General features: G+C 57.3%; 3 protein-coding genes across 3 annotated transcripts; 1 reads left to right on the top strand and 2 right to left on the bottom strand.

Annotated features, from left to right (window-relative positions):
* Nucleotides 1–2,537: 2,537 nt before the first annotated feature.
* Nucleotides 2,538–3,833, bottom strand: HOXD12 (homeobox D12). Its single transcript, XM_052675782.1, has 2 exons — nt 3,272–3,833; nt 2,538–2,994 (listed from the first exon to the last, which is right to left on the bottom strand). Exons 1-2 carry the CDS (start codon nt 3,831–3,833, stop codon nt 2,756–2,758), a joined length of 801 nt encoding a protein of 266 aa, XP_052531742.1. The 3' UTR covers nt 2,538–2,755.
* A 4,217-nt stretch (nt 3,834–8,050) lies between these two features.
* Nucleotides 8,051–10,441, bottom strand: HOXD13 (homeobox D13). The gene is made up of 2 exons (XM_052675668.1): nt 9,793–10,441; nt 8,051–9,221 (listed from the first exon to the last, which is right to left on the bottom strand). The coding sequence occupies exons 1-2, from the start codon at nt 10,439–10,441 to the stop codon at nt 8,971–8,973; spliced, it is 900 nt and encodes a 299-aa protein (XP_052531628.1). The 3' UTR covers nt 8,051–8,970.
* A 4,486-nt stretch (nt 10,442–14,927) lies between these two features.
* EVX2 (even-skipped homeobox 2) lies at nt 14,928–17,611 on the top strand. Its single transcript, XM_052675664.1, has 3 exons — nt 14,928–15,351; nt 16,360–16,598; nt 16,964–17,611. Exons 1-3 carry the CDS (start codon nt 14,928–14,930, stop codon nt 17,609–17,611), a joined length of 1,311 nt encoding a protein of 436 aa, XP_052531624.1.
* Nucleotides 17,612–17,813: the final 202 nt, after the last annotated feature.

The following is a 17,813-nucleotide window of genomic DNA, read 5'->3' as shown; positions in this document are numbered from 1 at the left end:
GCAAGGGGGCAGCCGAGGGGTGCCCACCGCCACCCTGGACGGCGGCACAGCTCAGGGGTGCGGCTGCGGCACCCACACCGCCCAACCCAGGGTCGAGGGTATGCGCCGCAGCTCCCGCACTCACCCCCGGGGCCGCGCCCGCGAGCGGGCACGCGTGTGCTCGCATGTGCCCAGGGTGCGCGCACTGGGCGGGTGCGTGCCCTGCCACACTTGTGTGTGCGTGCGTGTCTGTGTGTGCGTGTGCCTGCGTGTGTGCGAGTGCCTCCCCCAGTGTCCCCAACGACTGTCGTCGCCCGCAGCTTCGGATGAGCAGCCGGAACCTGCCGTGTGCGCACGTCTGTGTGCACCATTTTGTCCCGCAGATGCGTGCTCTCTGCGTGTGTCCGCTGATGCTCAGATATGTTGCAAAGCACGCACAGACACACGTAATGCACGGAGTTCTGCAGCACGTCGCCTTTCAGACCCCAGCTCTCTGCTTTATAACCTATTTCTCCTTCCGAGGGCGGCTCTGACTGGTAGTATGCATTCAGCTGTCGTCGTGGATCGGATGCGTTTAATGAATAGTCCATTGCACTTCCCATCTTTCCATCCCAGTCCTCTTCGGCTTTCACATCACAAATGGGGTAAAGGCTACGGTTGTACCGAAGTGGGTTAGAAAAAAGAAGGGCGGCGCGAAGACTCCGTTTCTCAAGGGCCTGAACAGTATTCCAGAAGGAATAAAAAAGAGCTCTTTATCTGTTTTTCGCCTTTCTCCCGGCTCGCATCGTTGGGGCTGCTTCCAGTTTTCTTAATTAGAGGATCGCTGCCGAGGGAAGAGCCTCGCACAGCCCGCAGTGCGTCGGGGCTGTGCGCCCCGAGGGTTCCCAAGGACGAGGGCAGGGCTGCCCTCCGGCCCCGCTAAGCTCTGCCCGCAGCGAGGTGGGCTCTGACCCCTCTGGGAGGCGAGAATGGCGCCTCCAGGTCGGGCTGCGTCTCCTTCTGCCTTCCGACACACCCGGGCGGTATTCTGGGGCTGCGGGAAGCTCTCGAAAGATGGCTGCGGCGCTGCCCTCAGCTCGGATATGTCTCCTTTATGAAATAATGAGTTTATTGCCTCCAGGAAAGCAACGGGCCCGATAAATACATGGCTTCTTTGTGCCGCGCCTTGTGATTGTGTAGCCTTGTTGCGTAAGCTCCAAACAACCCCATTTGAGCTCGCTTTATACACTAGAAAATAGCGCAGGCTCCGCCAGCGTAATTATTATGACTACTGGGAGAGGCAGCCCAAGGTTTCGCGTGTGGAAACGCCTCTTCATTAGAAACAGATATGCGTGGAAATGGCAGCCAAACGGCGTTTTAATCCGGAGCTGTATTTCCGTGAGATATTTTTCAGCTCCGCAGTCTCAGCCGGGGCATTCCCGCACTCGTGGCCCTGCGGTAGCACGGGGCCGTGTGCCAGAGAGCTGCAGCACAGCACTGGGCAGAGGGATGCGGGGAAAATCGATTTCATTCTCGTCCTAAAGCTACGCTCGGTCGGCGTGGGTGCCTCTCCCAGTCCCTCTGGTCGAGTTTCTCCTCTGAGGTTTATAACTGGACAAAAACAAAAACAAACAAAAACAAAAACAAACAAAAAAAAAACCCCAAACCAACAGAGAAAGTGTCCCCCCTTTCCCTCATAAAAACCTCTGCGGAAACGGCCATGGGGACAGTCTCAGAAAATAACCAAACCTCCCTGCTCGCCCCTCTCCTGCTCTCGCAGTACCTCGGGGTGAGAGGGGCCCTGCGCGGCCCGGCCGCCCCCAGCCGCGGCCCCAGCGGCACCGCCCGCTCCCCCCCCCCCCCCCTCCCGTTTGTTTGGGGCCGCGCTTGGACAAGGCCAAAGTCAGCGGCGGAGGAAGGGCAGGGCCAGGCCCGGCCACCTGGGGCGGCCACCGGCGAGAGACGCATGCGACCGGGCCGAGGAGGTCGCGGTCACCCTGTCCCGACGCTCCGGGGCCGAGCTGGCAGCGGGAGGGCTCGGCGGGCAGGACTTCTCCCCGGCCCCGCGGGGAGCGGCGACCCCAAGTCTTCCCGTCCCACCGCAGCCGTCGGGGCCGAGCCGTCGGGGTGGGCGGCGGCAGCGCGGGGCGCCGAGCGGCGGTGCCGGCGGGAGCGGAGTCGGTGCGCGGGTTACGCGCGGGCCTTGTGCGAGTGTCACGTGCCCTCACCGCCGGGCCGCGGCTGGATGCGAGCGGGGCTGGGAAAAAAAGAACGAATCAAAACTAAAAAGGTTTATTTGGTAACCGCTTTCTGCGATCCGTGCTCCAACAGGTTATTCCAAACCGCAAAACATGCGAGCGCCGCATGCTTGCTTTCAGAAGCGGGGAACACATGAAGGGACCAGCCGGCATTTACAGAGCTGACGTCTTTACTAGGCATTATTCTTTTATTATTATTATTATTTCTGCAAAATGGTGTTTACATACAGTTAAAAGGCATCGATTTTAGTTTAGCACAGCACATTCTCCAGGGAAAGAGAGGGTTAGAAGCAGGAGAAAATCTATATAAAAGGAGAAAGAAAGGGGGAAAAGCTGATAATACGGGTTTCAGTGCTGGGCTGGCTCGTCTTCTTCGTTCTGCCTAAGAGCTCAGCGGTTGCCGATGTACCCGGGGATCCTACGTGTTTCGAGAATTTGGCTTAAATGGGAAAAACCACTCAGCTCCCGCCTTGCAGCCGCGACCACACGCTACTCTATGGGGCGAACATAAGTTCATGCAGGAACGGGTGGACGCCGCGCTAGTACATAGAAAGCGCCTGCTCGCGCATTACCACTCTTTTCTTTTTCATTCGTCGGTTCTGAAACCAGATTTTAACTTGCTGATCGCTTAAATTCAGTCTGTTTGATAGTTCTTTCCTCTTCTGTCGGTTAATAAACTCATTGAGGAGAAACTCGTTTTCCAATTCGGCAATTTGTTGTTTCGTGTAAGGTTTCCGTTTCTTTCTCGATCTCCCCTGGGTGGGGCACCAAGGCAAACCTACAACAAACACGTTGATAATTTAGCGGGGCACGGCTGTGGGTTATAGAGAATACACACAAACCCGCGAGGCAAAGGGGCAACGCTAGGTCGGCAAAGCACTTCTGACAGCACGATTTTATCTACCCCCCAGTCGGGTTAAGCTATCACCATTCCGAACGGGTTACGGGGGTGGGGGGGGTTGGGGGGGGAGGGGGGAACAAACAATTACAGACATCTCTTAGAAAGCACGAAGCGCTAGGTCGCCTCGAACTAAAGCGAGAGATTTAAGGCATACCATCCTGCACTGAAGGTCTGAGGCATGACTGGACTGCTGCGGGCTGAACTGTCAGGTTCAAGTTGACCGAATTCTTGATGTCCTCCTTTAGGCTGGAAGTGCAGGAATTCACTTCAAAAAGAGCTGCCGAGCCGTGCAAGCTTCTCGGCAGGCTCGAGTGGTCATACTTTGCGGGCTTTAAGTTGGCTGCGTGAGTAATAGTTGGGTCATTTGCGAAAGATTGCCTCTGCCTGCATCTTTCCTCTTGTTTGGAGCTCGCATCGTGGGCGTAATATTTATTGTTTTCTTCCAGGCACTCTTTGTTGCTGTTGGAGCTGATGCTGATTGGAACGGAGCCGGGGAGGTACGGCTGCGCCGCGCCGCCGAACGCGTGGCCCTGCGGCTGGGCTGCGCACGGACTGGGGCACGTCCACGGGATCGAGCTCCGGGGGTAGGAAATGGTGGGCAGAGCCGCCAACTGACTGCCATTAGCCCGCAAATTGGGAAAATAAAAGGAATCTGGAGATTGCAAGTTCAAGAGAGAACCAACGTAGCCAGATCTGTAGAGACTGCGATCACACATTTCCAACAAAGGACTTCAGCTGTTCTTACAGCAGTATTTAGTTACAACAGGGAATAAGCGGAAAGCCTAAAACGATTGGACGAAACTTTGCAGACAGGTTCTTCAAAGCCGGTAATTTCAGCACCGCCTCCAGCCACCGAGCCACGGTGTCCCCCCCCCCCTTCCTTTTTTTTTTTTTTTTTCCTCCTTTCCCCCCGTTTTAAAAAGTCTTATGATAACACTTGAAATATGAAAATACCGTACTCGCAAGGGGGAGGGGAAAACATGGTCTCCACTTCTATAAAAGTGCCTGGGACTGGCTGGCAGAGCCGCAGCGCTAGCGGAAAGATGCGGAGAAAACAAACCCTCTGCCGGCCCTGAGCAGAGCCCCGGGCGGGCAGCGGCCGCAGAGCTCCGGGTGTGGGGGTGTCCGGAACGGGGCCACAGCTCTGTGCCCGCTGCTCTTCGCGGGGGAAGGAGCCGTGGCCGTCCGGACGCACGGATGGGCTCTACCCTGTGCCGACGGGGCACAGCTGCGTGTGTGCTTGGAGTGTGGCTTTTACCCGTTTTATACACGCATTTGTTTTAATTGCGAGCAACATGATATGCATCTGCATAAGCTTGCAATTAAAATATTCATAGATCTGTTATTGGCGAGATTGTCTTTCTGATGCACTAATGACCGGTGGTCTCGGAGGCTTTCCCAGCTTTGCACCCAGCTTTGCACCCTGCTCTTCTTACCCCTTCCACTTTTCATCCTAGTTCCAACGCTAGGCACGTTTTCAAACGACTCTTCTAAATCTGGCCCCTGTTCATTGAATTCTTAAGCGAGAATAACAGTGGGAACAAGAAGGAATTCCTTGAGCAGAGCGCTGAGATTCAAAACAAACCAGTAGCATCCAAAGACTGCACGGAGGAGAACGCCCCGATACCCCGCAGCAGGGCACGGGCTGGCTGAGGCGGGCAGGGCCGCACCAGCGCCGGGCTCGGAGCCCGCTGCCACCTCCCGAGCTGCAGCCGAGCAGGTTTCGTCCTCTAAGAAGATAATCATTCCTTACGGTGATATGGATATACATAGAGAGGAATTGTGAGACAGATACATGTATGCGTATGGATGTATCATTATCTTTACATCGTATATATGACATTTTTTGAAAGCTCGCACCAGAGCACGGCTGTCCCTCTGTCTCTCCCACTTTACTCCCCGCTCAGGGGTACGAACCAAACCCATGCGACCGCATCCTCGCGGGAGGCTGCTCGAGTCCTTTCCAGACCGCGCGGGGTGGCAGACAGTCTGCTTCCTGCGGAGACAAGCCGAGCCCCCGCGTCTCACCCAGAGACGCGATATCCCCATAAAACAGCAGACTGCAAGGCCAAGGGCTGGAGCTGCCCGGCAGGCAGCGGCCGGAGCCCTGAGAGCTACGAGGCGGCTCCGCGCTGTGCGGCAGCTGCGGGAGCCTCGGCCCTTGACCTCGGCCCTTCCCGAGTGGATGGATCCTCGGGTCCGAGCGGACCCCGGCTTCGGGCCGAACCTCAGTTCCCGAACGTCGTCACCTTCGAGGCTTCGATATTAAAACTTGAGCCCAGTTAACAGGTAGGGTTAATTTTCCGTGTTATTGTGTTCTTAATCATAGTTTTAAACTCGATTTTATTTCCACGCCGAGATCAGAGGCGCTGCCCCACTTGACGTTTTCCTAATCAAATTCATCTTTCTGTCTAATGGGAAATTGGGGTGAATTCTGCAGTAATTTCATTGCCCTGGAAGAAATGTTGAAACGATTGCTCTCCCCTGAGCACACGGACCACACAAGCGTCGCTGGAGGATATTACTGACCGCTGCCCTTAATTTTTATTGTTTGAGTTATGTCTGCCAATTGCATCTCCCTCTTATTAACTTATTTGTTTTCTGCCTTTTTTCTCCCCACGAGCCGAGGTGACCGCTTCTTTTCATGATAGCCTTTTGCGAAAGAGCTGACTCCAATCGTCGGCTCTGGGAAAACAGAAGGAGCGCACTGTGCTTAAAGACCGTTTTTTTTTTTTTTCTTTTCTTTTTTTTTCTTTTTTTTTTTTCCCCCCTCGCAATAAACACGAGGAACGGCTGTGAGTTCCCCGTTACCGGAAAGGTGACACTTCAAACTAACTTTTACGAGGTTAGAGAAAACAGAGCTTCTAATTAATGCTCATCTGTAACCGCTAATTAATACTGCGAGAAATATGGAAAGAAAAATTCCGAGGAGCGGGAGGGCAGCGAGCTTTGTGCTGAGGTCGGCAGGGAAAGCACTGCGCACAGCCCGATGCGGGCACGGCTCCACGCAGCACACGGCCGCCCCGGGCTCGTTGTTGGCAGCCACAGCCGCTCCCGCGGTGTCCGCCGCCGGTGTCTGCACAGGAAATGTCACCGTGCGGCCCGGGGCTCTGCTTTCACACACTCCTTTCCGCTCTCTCTTTTTTCTTTTTCTTTTTTTATTTTTTATTTTTATTTTTTAACAGGCAACTGGATCGGCCTCGCCCTCCTCGCTGACCACCCTGCAATCCCTCCCGCGCGTTTCCGCGGCGGAAGGACGCGGGCAGCTCCGCATATGAGCGCGCAGCTTCGGCTCAGCAGCGCCCGGCAAGAGCTGGAAGCCGCCTATGCCGGCCCTTGTCCAGGAGATGGCAGGATTGCCTCAGCCATGCCGGGCCCGGGCCGGCCCTGCAGCGCAGCGCCGCTCAACAGCGCATCCGCAACCCGGTCCGCCGAGGTCCGCATTATCCTCCGCAAGGATGCCCATGTGTCCGGCTGGCCGTAGGGCTTTGCTCGGAGCTCCTCCGGCCGCGGGCAGGGTGCGGTGGACAGCGGAGCCGGGTCGAGCGTGGTCCGGAGTCAGGCACCGGGCTCCCGGTGGTGTCGGGCCAGGAGCACACCGAGCCCTCACTGGCTCCGGTACCGGCGGCGAGAGGCCGGCGTTCGGCTCCGCCCCGCAAGCAGCAGTGGCCCGCATCCCGGCGGCTGTTTTCTTAATGCTCCTTTCTAACGTTAGAAAAGGAGAGGGCGGCTCATTTGCAGCTGGTCCAGATTTGCGGGCCAGTCAGGGCTTTCTCCTGCCCCGCGAAGGGAGCTTCAGCCTTGGCCTTCGAAATCCCGGTGCCGCGGAGCCCGACGCTGAGGCCACAGGAAGACGCAGCCCTGCGGGCCCGAGCGGTGCGGAGCTCCCGCAGCATCGCTGAGGCCGGTGGGATGCTGCGGGGGAGACGTCAGGAGCCCGAAAAAGAAGAATGTAGAGAATTTTTTTTTTTTTTCATGAAAAGAAAACAAGGCTGCAGCATTAGAGAGGGCTCCTCCAGGCACGATGTGCCACCAACCCCTCAACTTCTTAATTTTTTTTTTTTTCTTTTTCCCCCCCAGAACCGAACAGAAAACACTGCTAGCTACAAATCCTTAAGTGTTCCGAATTGTTATTTTGGGGGGTCCGGTACGGGGGGAAAGAAAAAATGCCCTCTCAATGTCCGCGAGTGTGCAAGCGGAAGAGAAAGGGGAAGGAAGAGGGCGGAGGAGGCGGGAGATGGCTCCCCGGTGGTTGCCGCCGGGCGCGGAGCCCATAGGGGCCCCGTTCGGGCCGGTGGTGGGAGGCAGCGGGGCTCCATCGGAGCCGGAGAGCCTCGGTAAGGCGAACAAAGGCGCTGGGGCCGGCCCAGGGTAGGCAGAGCCGTCAGCCTGCACGGGAGAGAGGCCGCTCTCCCCGGCAGCATTTCTTCCTCGCAAAAACCTTCCTCAGCGGAAAAGGGCCTCTCGGGTACGGCTTTCCCTCGTCCTCCACGTCCCCCACTGTTCTGTCTCTCCTCGCGGAAGAACCCGAGCATGTCCCGTGTGGGGCTGCGGCCCACGAAACGCCCCGCTGCGGGAAGAAGGCCGATTTCCTCTTCTTTTCGGATATGTCGAAAAGAAATCGTTTTATTAAAGGTGGTTCAGAAACAGTTTGGCAACATCTTTAACGGCTGGGAAGCTCAGACCGTACTTCCAGCACAACGTGAAAGCAGACTTGGAGACGAAAAGGGAAATAAAAATGGTTTATGGAGAAATAGTCTGACTGTATGTATTACCACGTACACGGCAAATCAAAGCGTTTAGAGCAATAGGATATTATAATAAATAATACTAGATCGAAACACACACCATTTAATAATTACACGAGGCACATGGACAGGGAGGACATCGCTTCTCTTTCCCAGAAGCTGACCGCCCTGTGTATAGCATAACATGCACGCTAGGTTTAAAATTACAAAACCCCAACCGAGTCCCGGCCTTTCGGCCTACATAAATTATGGCATCTTTTGAAATGAATCATTTATTGCTTCTGTCATTAACACCCGTTTAGTTTTGCAAACTGAAAGTTAGCGGTGAACTTCACTTCTCGGAGCGGGAAGTGCTTTAAGCTCAGCGCGGGGTCCGCACGGAGGTCCGTGCGCAACACGGGACGGGACGGGACGGGGCGGCAGGAAGGGACACCCGGGCGCTGCTGCGGAGAGCATCGCGGCTCCTTCGGATCGAACGAAAGGCGCTGGGGCCGCGCTCCGTTCCCCAGGAAAAGCTGGCAGCAGATCGCCCGCCAGTATAATCGAATAATAAAAAATAAAAATAGCGATCCCACTGCAAACAATTCCCTTCAGGAGCCGCTGCTTCCGAAATCCGCGGAGCCCCGTGAGGACTTCGGGGATGTGGGTTTTGCTAGCGGTGACTGCGGGAATGCCGCTTACTCGAGTTTTCCGACGATACAACAAATCAAATCTGACACTTTTGGGCACCGGCTGATGTTTGGAGATAAAAATCACAGGTCCCCTCCCCAAAGAGTTAAGCGTTTAAGAAAGTTATAAGTGGAACCGTTCGACACATTTAAATTCGTTTATACTGGCCTAGAGGGAAGGATAGAAAATATAATTAATATTAATATTATTTTTTAAAAAAGGAAGAAACAGAACGATAAAGTCAAGGTTTGTCGGCCCTCCCCTTCGATCGAGAGAAAAACGCCGACTTTCACGGAAATAAAAAACAATTCACAAAACTTCGCCACCGCTGGAAGGAGAAGAAAAAAAAAATTAAATATATTTTCAAGTCTTTCCAAAAGTCCGTAGCTGGTCATAAACGGATTTTATATATCCATCACTGTCCGCGAGTAATCGATCAAGAAACGTTGTCTTTCAGTTTGGAAACTATTTTCTTATCTTTCACCCTCCTGTTCTGAAACCAAATGGTGACCTGGCGCTCGGACAGGTTCGTGGCCGCGGATATCCTTCGCCTCTTGTCCTTGTTAATGAACTTGTTAATGGCGTATTCGTTCTCGAGTTCCTTAAGCTGGAGCTTGGTGTAGGGCACTCTCTTCTTCCTTCCGCGCCGGTAGACACACATCTCGGGCTGGTTTAGTGCAACGTCCCCTACGGAAAAGACACGACGTGAAAAATTAGAATTTTATGACAGGCGTTTAAAGGGTAGCTGATACTTGTCGGGCGCTGCTTTTCACGGGCAAATAAATAACGGCGGCTTGTTTACAGTTTATTATTATTTACACTGCCCCATTAGCCGCACGTTGGGCAGCCCCGCGCCTGACGGACTGTCATCACTGCGAGCAGCGCGGCTGGGCTGGCAGAGCGTACAGACGGCCCTTTGCTGCACGCTGCCCGCTTTGTTTGCATGTGGTTAGCGCCGGCGTACCCCGCTGCTCGCGGCCTCTTAAGTGCTCTGGGGCCGGGTCAGCGGGCTGCCGGGGAGCGGAGGAGCCTCCGCGCCGCCGTCCCGCAAACGGAAATACAGACCGAGGCGCGACGGGAGAAGCAGAAGGAGCCCGAGGCACCGCAGCCAGGGTGCCCCTCGGGGTGCGGCTTCCTGGGCGGCCGGGGAAGAGAGATCTCCCCGAGCCTCGGGCCGCTCCGGGGGAGGGCTGGGGGGCGGCCGGCGGAGGGCGCGGGGGGCGCGGCTCGGCTTGGAGCGGTTCTCGCCCTCGCGTACCTGGAAAGGACGATTTCCAGAAGTGCGAGCTCTGTGTCTGATCTTTGGCACAGTACACCTGGCCGTTCCAGCCATTAGCCAGAGTCCAGGACTGATAGCCCTCCATGGATATGTACGTTTCGTGTCTCGGTTCCCCAGAGCCAAACGTTGAGACCATGTCTATGTACCCAGGAACGTGCTGGTAGGGGTTTGTATAGCCCTGGTAGAAGGACACTTCCTTCGCCCTGGTGGAGACTTCATTGGCGGGGACACTCGTGCTGGTCAGACTGGAGACGTCCATGTACTTTTCCACGGGAAAGCCGCCAATGGAAGCATGGGGGGGAGACTTCAGGGCGTTCTGCTGGATCCCAACCCCGTGGGACATCCTGCAGCTATAATATCCGTTGCCAAAGTGATACCCGTAGCCGAGCGCGGGGGCGGCGGGCGGCGCGCCGGAGCCCGGGCAGTCCTTGGCCGGGGGGTCGGGCCGCGCCGCCGCCCCCGAGCGCTCCCCTCCGCCGGCGTAGGTGAACCCCGAGGCGGCGGCGGCGGCGGCCGCGCGGCCCGTGTGCGCCGCGCCGAAAACGGGCGAGGAGAGAAAGTTACGGCACTGCCCGGGGGTGCCGCCGCCGCCGCCGCCGCCGCTGTTGTCGCCGCGCAGTCCTTCCATCTCCCAGCTCGCTTCTTTGCTCATGGCCTTGCACATCGCGGGCGGCGGCGCGGTCCCCGGCCGGGCATGGCGCAAAATTGTTATTTGCCTCCAACAGGTTGGATCCTGGCGGTACGTTTATAAAAAGCAAGTCCGGGTCGAGGGGGGGGGAAGAGGGGGTGGGGGCGGCCGGCCCCAGATTAGTTTGCCTCAGCCCGGGGGGCTGCTCATAGGCTGCCGCCGAAGCATGTGACCTTCCCGCCGCCTCGCAGCCCCCCGGCTCGCACCGACGGGGCCCCCCCGACGCCGCGCTCCCGCCTCCGGGCCGGCCTCGCCCCCACCGCTTTCATCCCCCCGCCCGCCCGCCTGCCCGCGGCTTCAAAAGGGCCTTCGGACCTTCGGTTCTCCGCTAGCCTTTTGAAGCCGAGGGCAAAGTACCTGAGTCAGTCCCACTTTCCCGATGTTCCTATCTCCCCACTTTCTTTCTTCCCCCCCCGCCCCCCCCCCCCCGCCTCCCGAAATTATCTCATTTCCTCAAATGCCTTTGCTATGATCTAACGGAGCTAGGGGTCTGCTCGGTCTCCTTTGGTAGCCGGGACTTTCGAGGTTGCTTCTCTGGTAAACGTTTGCCGCAGAAATACCCTCTTTTCTGTATATTGTATACATTACGTAGTCCGGAAAAAGGGAGAAAACAAGCGAAGAGTAAACAATCTATTTGTTTTACTCCAAAACTTTCCCCACGGCCTCGTTGTGCACTTTTCATAGCTAAGCCGAACAGACGGCCTTTTAGTTTTCCCAGTCCTTCAAAACAAGGCACTTACTGGAATGAAAAGATTTAACAGCAACAGGGAGAAAACTGTCAAACTGGCTTTTAATCTCCAAACCTGTGCCGTAACATCTCATCTCTGTATTTACTCCCATCTGTTTATATACCTTCTTCTAGTTAAGTACCCTAATCTCCTTGGTTACCCTCATCTCTTTATGTATTCTCATCTCTTTATGCACACTCATCTCTTTTGTTACACTCATTTCATTTTTCTACTGCATTCTCATCTCTTTCTTTATTTCAACGTTAAAAAATAATCAGTTCTGAGGGTGGAGAAGTTCCTTCGGAACTCTCTCGGGCTCTGCCCTCGGTCTGTCGGGTGAGCGCAGCCTCTCCGACCCTTGCGTGCCCCGAAGCACAGCGGGAACCGCGGTGTCCCGGCCCGGACAAGCTCTCCGGGCTGAACATAAACTCCTGTCCAGCGGCTTTTCGGACGGAGCCCGCTTTATCGGGTAAAGGGAAGTCCGTCTGTTTGCAGAGCCAGCCTCACAAACAATCGCACCACCATTAACACGGCAAAACGGGCGCCTCCGGACCGCAGCCCTTGTGCCTCGGGGCGCGACGTGCCGAAGGCCCCGTGTGACCCGGGGACACGCCGCAGCTCTTTCTGCTTCGAAGCACGGACCGACCACCTCGCAGCGCCCCGACCTTCCCTGTGGACCGGCGTGCGGGGGCAGCGCCGGGCGCACCGATGCGGGCGGCAGCGGCCCAGGGCAGCGCGCAGCCTCCGCCCCGCGCAGCGCGCGCGCAAAGCAGCGCAGAGCCGCCAGATGGCGCACGCCGCCCCCGTCGCTGCCCGCCGCGGGCACTGCGCGGGGCTCCGCGCTCCGAGAGCCCCGAGCGGCCCGGCTCTGCGCTGCGCGGAGATATCGCGTGGCCGCGGAGCCCTGCGGCAGAAGGGAGAGTCGGCGCCCCCGCTCTCCTTTGGCCCTGGGAGCGGCTGTCTCGCTGCGAGCCGCGTTCTAATTAAATGGAGTGACCTTATGTTTTCTCCCAGGCTAAGATTTAATAAAAGTGTACTGAAAATATTCTTTGATGCCTGGGGTAATAACTTTCAAGGTAAAAATAAAAAGTTTGGCCCCGGGCCTGAGCAGCTTTTTAAACTCATAGGAACAACTGAGTAAACTTCGTCTGTTTTGCCGCTCTCTGAAACTTCCTCCTCGTTTGCCCGTTAATATCTGTGTGAAGCAGGAGGCTCCTTAGGTTGTGCTTTTTTTTTTTTGGGGGGGGGGGGGGGGGAGGGGAGGAGGGGAGGGAGAAATAGAGAAAGGGAAACATCAGTGCGGTAAATGCGCCCGGTGTGCTGGGAGTGTCTATCTCAGATGGGCGGTTTGTTGATGGGTTGCCGATGTAAGTCACTGACTGCACGGGAGCAGGGTTTCGTCGCTCAGATTCTTAGCGAGAGATTATTAGGACGCGTTGTGTTCCCTGCATATGAAAGTAGATATAATTTAAAGTGCACTGCACGTAAACGAGGAACCGGAATTATTTAACAGGTTCCAAATGAAACGGACGCCGACCAGCACTCCCCGCACGGCCGCTCCCGCCCGTTTCCTCCTGCCGGCCGCACTGCAGTCCGTCCCCGCGTGGTGCCGCGTTCGGGGCGCAGCCCGCATCCGTCGGGGCTCGGCAGCCCCGCGGCGGCGTCCCCGAAGGCCGGGGCAGACGCTAGCTCCGTCACCGCGTTTAAGAAAACAGACGAGGGCGCCAAACGACAGCAATAAACCCGCCGCACGCTTCCTCTCCACCTCCAGCTCCCCCTCCGCCGGGCAGTGAGGGCGGCTGCGGGGTTCCGGCTCGCGGTACCGCCAGTACATCCGTCCCTCTCTCTCCCCCCGCTGAGCGCAGCCCCGTCCCACCGCAGCGCCCCGGTGTCCGCCCGGCCCTGTGCCCGCCGCAAAGACCCGCGGGCGAGGAAAAGTCGCTATTGACTTTAGTCTGGTTTTGGGGCTGTAAAACGCAGGACACCACAGTGCAGGAGAAATTCACATATCAAAGGGTTGACATGAAACGATCATTAATGGAAGGGTGGATTTTTCAAACAACGCCTAGAATGTTTCCTAAATATTTCACGGAATGTTTAGTGAGACTTTCACACGTTATTTAAAAAAAAAAAAATCTGACAAGTATCCCATTTTCGAGCTATGAATCATGCGCAAGAGCACCAGAACTTAGGAGATGTGTGTGACCGACATTAGCGGGAGAGCGCTGCTTGCAAAAATCCGACCCGCGTTGGGTCTCCAAACCCTCGGGTTCTTGGGCTCTGACCACGGGATGATGCGGGGGGGGTGGAAATCACGGCGAGGATAAAGGCCGGGCAGCTATCGGGGAGCGCTCCGGAGATGCTAACGACAAAGGATCTATCTTCGCTTAAATGGTCGCCATCAGCGTCATTATTACGGGCAAAGTTAGGTCTGAAGGGCCACTTCCCGAACGCCGCGGGTGCGGAGCGTGGCAGCCCGTAGCCCCGCAGCGGCACGGAGCGGAGCGATGAGCTTACGGAGCCACAGGTAATTCAGGGGGAGGGGAGGGGGGGGTCAGTCCCTGTCGGGGACAATGGCCGCACATCGGTCATTCTGTTATTTGTCATAATAATGCTCTTAAATGGGAGGTTGGGAGGGAAGAAGGGCTGGATAGAGAACCCGCTGGCCGCACGGCTGCGTTTCGTACCCTTCGAGCTCTTTTGCCCGCTATCAGAGCGAGCGTTGTCCCACAGGGCAGCTTCGTCGGTAAACAGGGTTACGGGAAGCAGAAAGAATACTGCATGTAAGGACGCAACGAAGAGATCTATTAGAAATGAGGGCCGCTAATTGCTATTTCAATTTGCGGGCGGTTGCTGGAGGTGCGCCTGAAGCGCGGTGTGTCGGCAGCAGCGGGCACGTCAGGTCCCAGCGCAGGGCTCGGGGTGTGAGGGGTGCGAGGGGGTGCCGCCGAAATCCCGGGATAAAAGTACGAATGCGGTCGGAAAATGGGAGGGAAAAGTAACGAGGTGTCAGCGGCAGAGATGCTCTCCCCGCCGCTCTTCTACCGGCGGCTCCGATCTAATCCGCCTCCGAGCTAATAATAAAGAAAAGCATTATCTAACATTTAGCGTGTGGTTCTGTCCGAGGACAAATGAGAAAGAAGCTGCATCATTAGGACCTAAAAGGCAACAAAACAAAAATCAGAGCATAATGATGCACCTAAATGAAGGGGGAAATGTTGCACAGCTCATTTTATTAATCAGACTGTCAATTTCACCCCAGAGGCCAAACCCCAGAGCGATTCAAGCAGGATCTGATCAAGCTGAGGACAAGAGCTTTGCTCCTCACTTCTCGTCTCTCTTTCTTTCCACCTGGATATATTTGTCTGCTCAGAAGCCGCCTTCATTATCCACTGACAGGAGCTTGTATTTATTTGCTTATAAACCTGTTACAATAAATGATTATTCGAACAGCGTCATTCGTACCTTAATGACGAGCGCTACTTTTTGATGAATGACATTTCGGGCTAGAAAGGATGTATGGGTCATTTTGACCAGTCATTCCCTCGCTTTGGCATCCCACAGTTTTTACGCCTCCCTCAAAAAGAGATAATAATATTTAGAGACACTCTCCGGGGTGAATGTGAATTAGCCCCTGCCGCAGCTCATCATTAGTACAGGACCAGCCCTGCAACTTTGACATTTTTTATAAAGCTGAGATGATGGAAAGAATAAGAAAAGAGATGATCCTGATGGAGAGAGGGCTGCACAGCCCTACGGCTGGCAAAAGGCTCTCGAATTTGTCAGACTCAGCTGGAAACGCGGTGCTGGAGGCCCTCGAAAATTCGCAGCACAGTGGTCGCCTCAGCCCGAGACTAACTTCCTCCTCCCTGCACGGCGCAATAGGGGACATCTCCGCGAAAGGCAAATTCGAAATAGACACTTTGTTCAACCTGCAGCATCCGAGCGGCGAAAGCACCGTCTCGTCCGAAATCCCGCCGTCGGAAAGCAGGAAGAAAATCAGCCTTTATCCCGAAGTGGCTCAAGAGGCAGAAATGAACAGCGACGTGGAGGTGGGCTGCTCGGCTCTGCGCTCCCCGGCCAGCCTGCCTTCTTCCCAGCTCAAGGAGAACAGCACCAAAGGTAACTCGCCGCTCTCGCCTCCAGAGAGCCCCGCGCTTCGCCGCCCGCGTTTCCAGAGCCCGGCGATGCCGCCGCCACCGCCGAAGTTGCAGCCCTCTGCCCACGGCGCTCTCTCTTCCGCGGAGGCAGCGCCGGGGCTGTAAAATATTATGGGGCTCGCCGCGCTGTTCCCATAGCCGGGACGCGGCTCGGCCGCGTGTGTGCGTGCCCAAAGCCACCACCGTGGGGGGATGCGGCAGGGATGGATGTGGGCACCGTCACCCACCCACTCACTCACCCGGAGCTAGGGAAACCCTTCTTATTTTTTTCCCCGACCTCCTGGAGCTCGGCGCGTCTCTCGAGCTGTATATATATGTGTGTGGATGTGTATGTAGCTACACATACATATATTAAATTAGTGAGACAGAGAGAAGTGTGAGGAAATGGTCCTTATTTGTCTGCGTTTGCCCTTCTCTGTGTACACGCAGCTTGCCATTCCGTGGCCATTTAAGAGTAATTGGGCATTGTTCACCGTTCCTCTGTTTACAGCAGAGACTCAGAGGCAGCCCCGTCTGTCTCCGCTTTGCGGGGCGCGGTGACGGACGGTGGTTGTTATTATCGCAGTAATTGGGGAGGGGGAGCCAGGTGAGCGGGGATCTCCTAGGGGCACGGTGCATGCCTTTTTCGTCGAATGTGCCAAAGAAAGCAAGGTGGCCTCGACGGAACGAGCGAGAGAAATCGCCCTTAGGGCTGCTCTGTTTTGCTTCGCCCCTAACGGGTCCGAGCCTTTCCCGAGGCACGGTGGTCGCAGCCACCGCGCAGCCCGATTTGCTCAAAGAAAGAAAGAAAGAAAAAAAAAAGGGAAGAAAGAATGAAAGGAAAAAGAACCAAACCCACCCCAACCCAACCTCAACCGTATCGATCCCATTAACAGCCGCGATTTGTAACGCTGACAGCTCGCGGCGGGGCAGGGCGGCCGGTTCGGGGGCAGCCCCTCCGGCCGCTCTCAGCCCGCTGCTCGCCCCGCAGGCTTCGCGGAGAGCAGCCCGGCTCCCAGCACCCCCGCTGCCCCCGGGCTGGGCCTGCACGGCGGCAGCGCACTGGGCGGTTCGGCGGCGGGGGCAGACCAGGTGCGGCGGTACCGCACCGCCTTCACCCGCGAGCAGATCGCCCGCCTAGAGAAGGAGTTCTACCGCGAGAACTACGTGTCGCGGCCGCGCCGCTGCGAGCTGGCAGCCGCCCTCAACCTGCCCGAGACCACCATCAAGGTATGGAGCCCCCCCCCACCCTCCACCCCCGGGGCTCCGCGGCGGAGCGGCCCTTGGCTGTCTCCGCACCGGGAAGGTTGCGTTTGCCCCTTCGGCTGTTCGATCACGTAGGATCTCGTCGCTAGCCGATTTCCCAGGGAGGAGAGGGAAGAGAAAACGCGGCCGTTCAGCTCGCGGGGAGAGGGATGAACCGCAGGGCCGGGAGGCGGGGTGGGTATTGGAGAGGAAACGTTAGCTGTGGGCTGCAGAGACCCACCGGGCCGCGAGTCGTCGCCCCCTCCCCCCGGGGCACGGCCGCCCGCTGGTGCTGGGCTGCGGGGCGCGGAACGGAACTGAGGCCGCTCTGTGCTTGTGTCCCCGCGCAGGTGTGGTTCCAGAACCGGCGCATGAAGGACAAGCGGCAGCGCCTGGCCATGTCCTGGCCCCACCCGGCCGACCCCAGCTTCTACACCTACATGATGACCCACGCGGCGGCCACGGGCAGCCTGCCCTACCCCTTCCACTCGCACGTCCCGCTGCACTACTACCCGCACGTCGGGGTCACCGCCGCCGCCGCCGCCGCCGCCGCCTCGGGGGCCGCCGCCGCGCCCTTCGCCACCTCCATCCGCCCGCTGGACACCTTCCGCGCCCTCTCGCACCCCTACTCCCGCCCCGAGCTGCTTTGCAGCTTCCGCCATCCTGGCCTCTACCAGGCGCCGGCCGCTGCCGGCCTCAACAGCGGCGCGGCTGCCTCGGCGGCGGCGGCGGCGGCAGCCGCGGCGGCGGCGGCGGCGGGCTCGGGTCCTCCGGGAGGCTCGGCTCCGTGCTCGTGCCTCAGCTGCCACAGCAGCCAGACCGCGGCGGCGGCGGCGGCGGCCTCGGCGCTGGGCTCGCGGGGCTCCGCCGCCGACTTCCCGTGCACCGCGGGCGCGCAGCGCTCCGAGAGCGGCTTCCTGCCCTACTCGGCCGCTGTGCTGGGCAAGGCCGCGGTCTCCTCGCCGGAGCAGCGAGAGGAGGCGCCGCTCACCAGATAACCATCCGGGGCTCAGCGCGGGGCCCCCCGGGCAGAAGTTCCTTCTATTTTTCTATTGCCGCCCTACTGAGGGCGCGGGGCTCGGGGAGGGGCAGGAGGGAATGCGTTCCTGGGGTTTCTTCGTCCTCTCTCTCTCTCACTCTCCTTTTTTTTTTTTTTTTTTTTTTTTTTTTTTTTTAAATAATAATAATTATTATTTCCGT

Source organism: Tympanuchus pallidicinctus, unplaced genomic scaffold (assembly GCF_026119805.1).
Source record: "Tympanuchus pallidicinctus isolate F22 unplaced genomic scaffold, pur_lepc_1.0 scaffold15, whole genome shotgun sequence".
NCBI lineage: Eukaryota > Metazoa > Chordata > Aves > Galliformes > Phasianidae > Tympanuchus > Tympanuchus pallidicinctus.
This window is presented reverse-complemented; position numbering and strand designations above follow the sequence as displayed.